At 38.3% G+C, this 10845-nt stretch overlaps 1 protein-coding gene across 1 annotated transcript in view; it reads left to right on the forward strand.

Moving 5' to 3' along the window:
* The window catches only part of LOC131077805 (uncharacterized), a 77774-nt gene extending 67263 nt beyond the window's left edge, over positions 1-10511 (forward strand). Inside the window, exons 4-7 of the mRNA XM_058015363.2 lie at positions 8890-9014; positions 9588-9734; positions 10051-10225; positions 10351-10511. Of these exons, the coding sequence (XP_057871346.1) occupies positions 8890-9014; positions 9588-9734; positions 10051-10185 (407 nt within the window). The 3' untranslated portion in view covers positions 10186-10225; positions 10351-10511. The remainder of the gene's footprint in view (positions 1-8889; positions 9015-9587; positions 9735-10050; positions 10226-10350) is intronic.
* Positions 10512-10845: the final 334 nt, after the last annotated feature.

Below are 10845 nucleotides of genomic sequence, written 5' to 3' on the forward strand. Positions count from 1 at the left end.
TTGCGTTTTTTGGGGTCTTTTCGCAGTAGTCTCGTCAGTCTCTCTGCTTTGCAAGTGTTTGGGGGTCATATTGATTAAATCTGCTTTTCGTTTGAGTGAGTTTGGTGAAGTCTAGGGCTTGTTTTGTCTTTTTTTAGGGTTTCTGTCTTTTGTCCTTGATTTTAGGGGTTTCTGTTAGGGTTTTGGAAAAACTGAACATACGACTAGAATCAAGACCCTTCAAGGAACCTCCCAGTAAAATTTCAGCCAAAACAGAGTAACTTTCTATTTTTAGAAAGTTCCTATTTTTTAGAGATTTTACTGAGTCCCGGAATGTCGTCATTTTGCCAAAAATCAAACTTACTATTTTTAGTGATTTCTATTTTTAGTAAGTTTCTATTTATAGCAGGTCATTCATGTACCTTGTCTGGGGGTCTAACGCTGACACGTTGAAGGCTTCTATTTTTGGAAAGTCAGTGCTGACAAGATCATTTGGGCAATGCGACAAAGATCAGACATTTGCAGATATTTCTAATTCCGGAAAGTCAGAAAGCAGACAGAGAAAGCCAGAAAATGGTTAAGTGCTGGAAGCCCATGCCTGAAATAGAAAGCTCAAAATTTCACCCAAGTCCAGGAAGACACCTCAAAATCACAAGGAGATCAAATGTTCTAAGTTTGGAAGATTGAATGATGAATCCCGTGAATCCATGCCAGAGTGAAAATTCTGCCTAGATGTGGACTTGGGCGCCAAAATGAAGGAGGCAAGGATAAGCGGACAAATTTCATGAATCCTTGGCCCATGAGAAAATCCGCCCAGATGTGGACTTGGGCACCAAAATGGAGAAGGCAAGGATAAGCGGACAAATTTCATGAATCCTTGGCCCATGAGAAAATCCGCCCAGATATGGACTTGGGCGCCAAAATGGAGAAGGCAAGGATAAGCGGACAAATTTCATGAATCCTTGGCCCATGAGGAAATCCGCCTCGATGTGGAGTTGGGCGCCAAAATGAAGGAGGTAAGGATAAGCGGACAAATTTCATGAATCCTTGGCCCATGAGAAAATCCGCCCAGATGTGGACTAGGGCGCCAAAATGAAGGAGGCAAGGATAAGCAGACAAATTTCATGAATCCTTGGCCCATGAGAAAATCCGCCCAGATGTGGACTTGGGCGCCAAAATGGAGGAGGCAAGGATAAGCGGACAAATTTCATGAATACTTGGCCCATGAGAAAATCTGCCCAGATGTGGACTTGGGCGCTAAAATGGAGAAGGCAAGGATGGATGGACAAATAAAAAAAATCCTTGGTCAAGTATGATTTGCGCCCAGACATGAGGGAAGGCGCCAAAGTGGCATGCCCATGGAGAGAAGGACAATTCCATGAATCCTTCCTCTAGTGAAAATTCCGCCCAAGGGAGTGATTTGGCGCCAAAATGGGCATTCCATGGAAGGTGTAAAAATGTGAAAATTCCAAGGCACAGTGAATTCAACGCCCAAGCTAAAAAGTTGAAATTTTGCCGAAGGCATGGAATCCAAGGGGTCAAGGAGGAATAGAAAATAAAATTCCCCTTGGGCAAATTTTTGTATGTGCTATTTTTAGACATCGAATCTCGCCGGAATGAGGAAATTGTTATAGATTCAGAATCGTGGCAGAATTCTCCATCCAATGAACCTGGCTCCTAAATTTTAGGAGGATCCTAAAAATAGGGATGTTGAAAAGAAGAGATGGACAATTCACAAAACAATGAATTCCTTCCTCAGGAGGAATTTCCGACCCAGCCTTGTGGAGGGCGCCAGAATGAAGAGTGCATGGAGAAACAGGCAAATTGCAAGAGTCCTTGACCAAGGCATTTTAGCGCCCAAGTGAGAGAAGGAGCGCTAGATAGAGGGATGCAAGGAATCCATGGAATTGAAAGAATTCCCCACCAAGTGTAAAATGCCGCCTAGGAACACCAGGAGTGTGCTAAAATGATCTTCTCATGGACAATGCACAAAGAGATGAATTCCTTCATCGAGGAAGAATTGCACATAAGAAGAAGAAATTACAGGAAAGGTGAAAAATTGACTAAGTGTTTGAAATTTCTTCCTTCAAGACAGTTCTTCGAAATCATGAAAATTGGTTAAGGCATGAAGAATTTCCTTCCTCAGGGTAAGGAACAAATTTCTTTCCAAAGGAGAATTCCTCCACAACAAGAAATCACATCCAAGGATGAATTGAAGATAAAATTTCTAAGGCAAGGAAGGAATCAGGGATGTGGATTCGTAGTCTCTCTCCTGGACCGTGGAACCCTGATTTGGAAATTTTCCTAAAAAATAGGAAATGTGTAGAATTGATGAAAAACCTTCTCTAATCAAGGAAAGTTGAAGAGACTTCAAGAAAATTCTTCCTGAATCAAATTTTCCCTCTCCAACAATTCCAGATATTCAGGAGCGGATACGATGGCGGGGTCCACTTGCATGGCGAGGATCTATTGAACACGTTGCAGTAGAGTGGCGCATTCATTACCGGAATATTTGACCAAATGGCGACCTGGTCATTGCATGTTGAATTTATGGCAGATTTGCATGCAGCCGCCGCATGTGGAAATGATGGATCATTTATGACATAATGGGGTGATTTTTGCATGGATGAATATTCAACGCACGTTGGGCGAATTTGAAGGAGGTGGTGCATTTAATGTGCAATGGATGCTATTTTGGGTTTTTTTGAATTAATTGTATATGGGCATGATGGGTTATTAATTGGAGATTCCCACCCTGTTGCATCTTGAGTGGAGAATCTTTTAGGGAAAACCCTGATTAGGGTTTGCATGTAATCATGGCTTGAGGCCTATATAAAGGGGTGACTCCCCTCATTTGTAACAAGGAGGGAGCTTTGTTTGAAATTGTTGTGATAAGTTTTGAGATAATAACAGTGAAACATTGTTCCTTGATGGTGTCCACTTAAATAATATTTTCAAAGCTTGCATGGTTTCACCTTCCTCACTTAGATTAGAAATAGTAAAGTGCTTTGATATCAATAGAGAATGTAATGGTGTTTGATGAATTTCCATGGTTCATACTTTTTACATCTTGCTGATTGTAAGTTGCAGTGTAAAGTTAGTTTGAGCCCCGTAAATTTGTGCTGAGTCGATTGTGGATAGTCGTTTGGATTGTGCCGTTTTTGGGTATTCGAATGTACTTTCTCGATTTGAAAATCCTCTACGATCCCTAGAAGATTGCACCGGTTCTTGCGGAGTTGTAGTTGATCTTGGCAAAGCAGAGCTTGGTTTATTTGGAATTTGTCCACCAGAGCACTATTCATTGTTATCACTGCCCTTAGGAGTAGATTTAGATCCTTTTGAATCCTTTCCCTTTTCTTTTAGTTCATTTTAGTCCGTTCGAAGCAGCAACATCGCAAAATTGTCATATCCGATGATGGAGTTCCAGCCACAACAAAGAAGTGAAAGAATGATGCAAACGCAAGGCCCCTTGGATTACCAACAATCACATTGGCCAACTGAGTCACGTCCATACATTGAAGGAACCTTGGAGTCGATTGTTTGAACTTCTTGCAATCTTAGCATGCAATCGCACTTTGATCAAGAGAGAGTGAAGTGACCGTTAGGCAACTTTATTCTGTGTTCGACGTAGTCATTAAAAACACGTCAACAAGTCCGAGCTCCTGGACTCGGCCACGACAGGTCAATGTTTTGACTTGCAAAAAACAAAAAAAACATGAAGTTGTTTGACAAGTTAGTCTCTCCCTCAGGATTCATATATGGAATATAACATTTAAGTATAAGTGGACTTATACTTCAAGTTATATTCCATATATATTGTCAGGATGTTTGAGAGTGGTTTCGGACCTCAATGAGTTATAATGCAAAATCTAGTTTTTGGAGGATCCTTCAAATTTCTTGACTTAGTCAAATTTCAGGCCATTTCAGGATCAGGATGACATTCCAGACTTTTAAGGCAAGCTCACTCTGACCTTGATGTAAGGGACGAGACCTAGGAGGACACTATGCATTCAATCAAGGTTTGATTTAGCAACTTGAAGTGTGACCGGATAGTACACAAAAACCCTAGGAATGATCTAAATAACCTCTAATCACAACAAAACTAAAAGAGCTAACCCTAGAAAACAAAAAGTGGGGGTCTTCATTTGCAATGGGGCGATGTGTGAGTACCTCACAACATGGATGTTTCTTAAAATTTTGAAAAAAGGGGGTGAGTTGGAGACATTTCCTACCTGTCCCTAAATCCCAAAAAATCCCCCCATGGGGCACAAGCTTATTTTTGGCAAGGGACATGTCTTTGAGGAGCATATTTTCAAACCCTTCTGGCCTCGCAATTCCTCCTTCCACCCAACATATATATAGCCTAAAAACTAAGAGGTCCAAGAAAGACCAAGGTCAACTATAGTCCCAAGATAAAAGCTAAGCTCAAGAAGCACACTATTTAATGCTACCATACACAAGCACTCTTTATAGTTTCCAAGTGAAGATGTTCATGATGTCTCATGTTGGTGCTCCCAGAATTTCAATTTGGCCAAAGAAAATACTAAATAGAAGCCCCAAACAAGTAGATACTCTACCAACATGCCTTTCATGGCATAACAAGCTAGCACACATTATAATTGGGCTTTATTCAATAATGGGAGCATGAAACAAGTTTTAAATCGTTAAAAATCTCTTAATTTCAAGGGCTTTTTTATTTTGCCGAGTCATTGCAGAGTCGTTGCTGAGTCATAGCCTAGTCACGAGTCGAGTCGGCCTTGCCAAGTCCAAGTCTGGGAATTTTGGTTACAACTCTTCTTATCACATGTCAATTAGGGTGTCTTCTTTCACAACCCTGTATGGATATGAGGCACCCAACTTTGTTGATTTGATGTTTGGAGATAGTAGAGCCCCTCAAGCAAGGGATATGTTGCAGCAAAGTCAAGACATTCTGAGATCTTTGAAGGACAACCTTCAACATGCACAAAATTAACAGAAGATGTATGCTGATCGGCAACAAGTAGAGCGCTCTTTTGAGTTTGGAGATATGGTCTACTTGAGGCTCCAGCTTTATTGGCAGTCTCTTCTCAAGAAGAGTGGAGCAGAGAAGCTCAAGCCCCGTTTTTATGGACCATTCAAAGTCACCAGGAAGGTTGAAGAAGTGGCTTATCAGTTGGAGTTATCTGAAAATAGAAAGATACAATGTTTTCCATGTGTCACGCCTCAAGAAGGCACTTGGAAATAATGTGGTAGCTTCAACAGATCTACCTCCCCTGGATGAGGAGGGACATTTGGTGTTGATTCCAGAGGCCATTATTGATTCCAGGGAACGTTCGTTGAGAAGGAGGACTCTCAAGAAGTATTTGATTAAAAGGAAAAATCTGCCAATTGAGGATGCAACTTGGGAGAATGAGCAGATTTTGTAGCATCCAGCCTTGCTTTTGCTTGAGGACAAGCAATTTTGGAAAGGGTGACTGTAATTTCCCCTTCTTAGTTCTAGACTGATGAATGGAGTCTTAGCCTATTTTGGAAACTCGTAGGCTAACTAGAGACTAAATTAGGGTTTCTGTCTTCAGAAAGGTTTTGAGAGAGGTGTTTGCAGGAGTTCTACAGTTTGCTCTCTAGATTCTTTCTGGGTTTTTCATGAGCTTTAGGATGGTATAACATGCAATCCAATCACAAAAGATTTCTGAATTTACTATTTTTAGTAAATTGCGATAGCTGTTTGCTCTCTAGATTCTTTCTTGGTTTTTCGCGAGCTTTAGGATGGTATAACATGCATTGCAATCAGAGAAGATTTCTAATTTTACTATTTTTAGTAAATCGCAACAGGTTGACGACTGTTTGCTTTATAGGGTTTTTCTGGGGTTTTTGAGAGCTCCAACGTGGTTTGACATGCAAATTCTTCGGAGATGATTTTCGGACATACTATTTTTAGTAAGTCACGACGGCTGCTCAAAATCACTTTGGAAACACTTACTATTTTTAGCAATATGCTATTTTTAGTAAGTACTATTTTTAGCATGGGTTCAACTGGTCAATTCAGATGGCTATTTCCGGTAGGTCAGTTTGTCTTCCAACATTTTTGGAGATTGTTTTGACAAGTTAAGTATTTGATGAAAAATGGTGTTTTAAATTAAATCATAACTTAAAGCAAAAGTTGGACGATTTATTTAAGGGGGATTGCTTAAGTTATATTGATATCTAAAATCATTTCCTTAATTATATGTGGGCGATTCTTGGTTGAGGAATTCTTTTTATAAGTGAATTATTAAGGCAAGATGGACGCCTTAGGAGGAAAATAAGACAATTTAATGATATAATTCACTTTATTCTTTGGACGCCATAATACACTTTATTGATGTATTTTTTATAAAGTGTATTTGCCACCATGTGATGGACGATTTTGGGAAAAATGAAATGAAATGCAAATTAAGGAAATTGGAATGCTGTTGTTTAATCCCATATTGGAGGGAAAAGAAGTTCGATTTGATGAGGAAGTTATAAATATGTGCCTTGGCCTTCATTAGAGACTGAATTTATTTGCAACGAAGTGTTGCCGGACTGGTGCCAGTTGAGCTTCGAAGTTGAGAGCTTTCTAGCAACCATCAGTTTCGTGCTTGAGAGATAGCACCTAGCTGGTCTATTGATACTATCTTTCATCCAGAGAGATAGAGTGAGCTGATAGAATGGATTGTGAGCCTATTTTTCAGTAATTTGAGTGTTTTGGTGTGTTTCCAGCTTGCTAGTTTTGGGTGTGGTTGTAGCTTATTTTAATTCATAACTCTCTGTCCGTGTATCCGTTCATTCTAGGTAATAGCTCGTTGGAAGCCCCTCTGCTGGGCGGTTCTTCATCTGGAAGCTCGTATTATGAGGTGGAGTGTGTAATTTTTCATTGCTGGTCGAGTTTCCTTGCTGGCCGTACCATTTCAGCCTCGCCCTTGGGCTGCGAGCAGAATCAACAGTGAGGTTTGGTGCGGTTGCTAGGTTGGGGTTTGATCACCTTCCCCCTAGCCTTCTTTCGCTACTGATTTGGAGTTGTTTGGTGGAGTTTTGAGAGAGTTATGGGCATTCCTATGTTCCAGAGTTCTCTTATTGTAATTAGTTGGAGTACTTTCATTTCTATTTAGAGATTGAAATCATATTGTACTAATAGTATTTTCAGGATAAAATATTGTAAGACTGATTCAATAGTATTGAACATTCCATCTCTCTGCAATATACGTGTATCACTCACTGCATAAGTGGAAGAGTCTGGCTTAGCAGCCTATTTCTCTATTTCCGTGTACTCCAATCCTCCTGCTGAATAAGTGGTCGAGTGATTGTTTGATGTTCTCTGTCCTCCCGCTGCATATGTGGTCGGGTGATAGTTTTTGTTTATGCATAGTCCTCCTGCTGAAAAGTGATCGAGCGATTGTCTTGTTCTAGCTTTGTTTGGCTTGTAAATTGGCTGGTCATACTGCCAAGGAGTTGTTATTTTCTACTGTTCTTACTTCACCCGCTGAAAAGTGGAAGTGGCTGGTTTAACCGCCAACTGTATTGATCATGATATTTCTTACTGCTACTATTAACGGGTGGTGATCTTGTTTTAGAAGATTGCAAAAATTTGTGGGGAACATTTCAATGCATAACAAAACAATGAAAAGTGAAGGCAATTTTTCATGTGCAACCTTCTGCATCAAATTGCTTTCTGAATACTAATAATATCTTCTAAACATTTCTGGGTTTCATTCTTCTTTTCACCAGCTTTTTAAAACATTTTAATTTTAAAACTTTGTTTAGAAATGCAAAATATATCTCTGTTTTACTGAGATTGCATTAGACTGGTATTAAAACACAGCATTTTAAATTTAAAACAATCTACCAACAAAAAATGGCATTGCAATACTGATAGGTACAGAAAAGACAAATGCTTTGATATCTTTCATCTGTTATTTCTGGAATATATTTGATTGTTTGCCTTATCATTGCTGTTGTTCTTTTAGGGTTATCACTATCATCATCATCTTAAACGTTGCCTTCTCTTTATCTTCTAATCTTTGCTCATGCTCCTCTTTATGATATCATTCCTATACTTTATATCATTTCTGCACTTAATAATGTTATTGATGTTATTAATTACAGCACCTATTAATCGCCGCACTTAATATATGTGGCTTGCAACATGTATTGTGTTCGATGGTGTGGTCAACCATCATGACGTGAGTCAGCCTACATTATATGTCCTTATTGCAATAGATAATAGTCAGCCATCACTTGATCTTGATATTACTTTTATCATTCTGAATATAACTCTCATTTCTCATTCTTTCCTTTGTTCATGGTTACTATGTAACATCTGGCTTATTGTGACATTTATTTCCTTTTGACATCAATAACAATATCTTACGAATAATCTGTCTTATACCTTTGACATCAATGACTATATTTCTATCTATCAATCTCATTCATTCCTCAAAGATAATGAATATCTTTTTGATATCAATGACAAACTTTCCAACACAAAAACCTTTGGATTTGTAGGAGATTATAGGATGAAAACCCTTTGATTTAATGAGTTAGAGGACAAAACCTCTCTGGCCTTGTAGGATTGCACATCTAGAGGTTGTGAAATAGCTCATGGTGGCAGATCTCCGCTGTACCAAGTTTGTTCGATTTGCATATTGTCGTGGGTGTAAGCATAGTATTTTTAGTTCGTAGTTGTTGCTGTTGTAACTTGTAGCCATTGTATCTGCTGTTATTGCAGCATATTGTGATGTATTTTCAGACTTACTTAATATAAGGAAAGATATGAAGTTTATTTGTTGTTTGTTGGCCGCACGTGTTAATCTAGTCTGCTAATGTTAATGTTAAAAAATTACTGTAATGGAGTCAAACGGGTAACATTGTTGTTCTGATATCTATGTTCAACAACAAATGTTGTATGCACAGGTGCAGATGTTTCTATTGCAAATAAGGGAGGACGCACTGCTCTACATTATGCTGCCAGCAAGGGGCGGCTTGAAATAGCCCATTTTCTGATTGTCCATGGGGCCAAAATCAATCAAAAGGATAAGGTGTGTGCATAGATAGTCTGTAGCAGTCTTCTTTGGCATGTAGGCTGTTCTAACAGATACATGGTTGATTCGTACACCCTGATTTGTTTTCTAATATGTTTTCATCCCCATTCTTTATTAAATGGTTTATTGGCACCTGTAGAGAAGCTGACAAAGAAGATGGTATGGGCATCAAACATATGAAAGTGAAAATCTTGAGCATCTGTTCGCTAGTTTTCCTGTTCCATTCTTATATTATTAACTTTTAAGAATATGCCTTTTAACTTCTTTCATTTGCTTGACATACATCATATATTATATGTTGATTTCTGAAATTCTAACTCATATAATTATGTTGAGCACATGAAAGGTGTTAAAAGGTATATTCTTAAAGTTATAAGAATGGAATGAGACAGCTAGAGAATAGATGCTCAAGATTTCCATTTCATATGTTTGAATGACCATACCATATTCTTTGTCGGCTATATGGTTTCCTTTTAAGCTTTGAAAATAATTTAGTGTTAATCATCTTTTAACATACAATTCCCCTTCGAATAACGAAGTAAATATTCACATCTTATATCTATCCTGCAGTTTGGTTGTACTCCATTACATCGGGCAGCAAGTGCAGGGCACCCACAACTGTGTGAAATGCTGATAGAAGAAGGTGCAGATGTGGATGCCACTGACAAAACTGGTCAAACACCTCTTATGCATGCAGTAGTCTGCAATGACAAGCAGGTACAAGAGATTCATATTTCATAGTCTTTGATCTTGCTTTTTGAAGGAGTGTTGCGGAACTTTTGGCATGCATCCACATCATTGAAAGAATCGCTAATTTTTTCTAAGGCGCTCTTGCAGGCTATTGCAGTACTAGTATCCATTAGAATTTTTTCATTTTTCCATATTTCTCTTTAACTTTACAATTTATGCTTCAGACCATAGATAATATAATTTGTGACTTGTTAACTGTCATAACTTCAATACTATATTTATACAAATGATGACTGACATCTAAATTTCTTATATGGTTATCTGATTTCTTATATTCTTATAGGTCGCTTTGCTTCTAGTGAGGCATGGTGCAGATGTGGATTGTGAAGACAATGAAGGCTATACAGTCCTTGGTCGAGCTTCAAATGAACTTAGGCAAACATTGATTGATGCTGCCAGAGTAATGTTAGAGGGCTAGTGACATGCATTTTTGTTTTTCCTTTGAATGATGCAATCAGGTCGGTGAGGTTTTCTGGTGCCTTTAAGAGTGATATTTCAAATTAACAATTGAGAGGATCAGCTAATAGAAATTGAAAAGATTTCTTAGTTCTAATACATGGTTAATGATTTGAATTTGTAACAGAATTTGGACGTTCCTGCTAGGACCTTATTTTGCCCGCAACGCATCAATTACATGCTAAAATTCTTTCAGGATGATTTGTTAATTTCATTATCTTTAGTGTGAATTGTTGATAGATATTCGGTACTGTGTTAAAGCTATTTACAAAACTGTTTCTTCAGTTCTCTTTAGCATTTGCCATGGGTTATCAACTGATGAATGTTCTGACTCTCTAAGTGAGCTCAATTTTAGTTTTTCCTATATGCATCGACTAAGAAGATGAATAAAATCCTACAGTACATGGGAAAAAATCTTTCTACTTGAAACAAAGACCTAGAAATTATAGTTCTTTTATAAATATCTGTTGTAGTTTACCATTACGCAAACTATGTTTGTTTGATGAAAGCCTACATTGGTTGAGCCTTAATGCAATGAAAAATGGTATCTATCAATTTGAGTGAGGTCTAATTTAGTTTAATTTAATATAGGGTTGAATGTTCACTCATGACCAGAAATGGC

This window comes from Cryptomeria japonica, chromosome 10 (assembly GCF_030272615.1).
Source record: "Cryptomeria japonica chromosome 10, Sugi_1.0, whole genome shotgun sequence".
In the NCBI taxonomy this organism is placed as follows: Eukaryota; Viridiplantae; Streptophyta; class Pinopsida; order Cupressales; family Cupressaceae; genus Cryptomeria; species Cryptomeria japonica.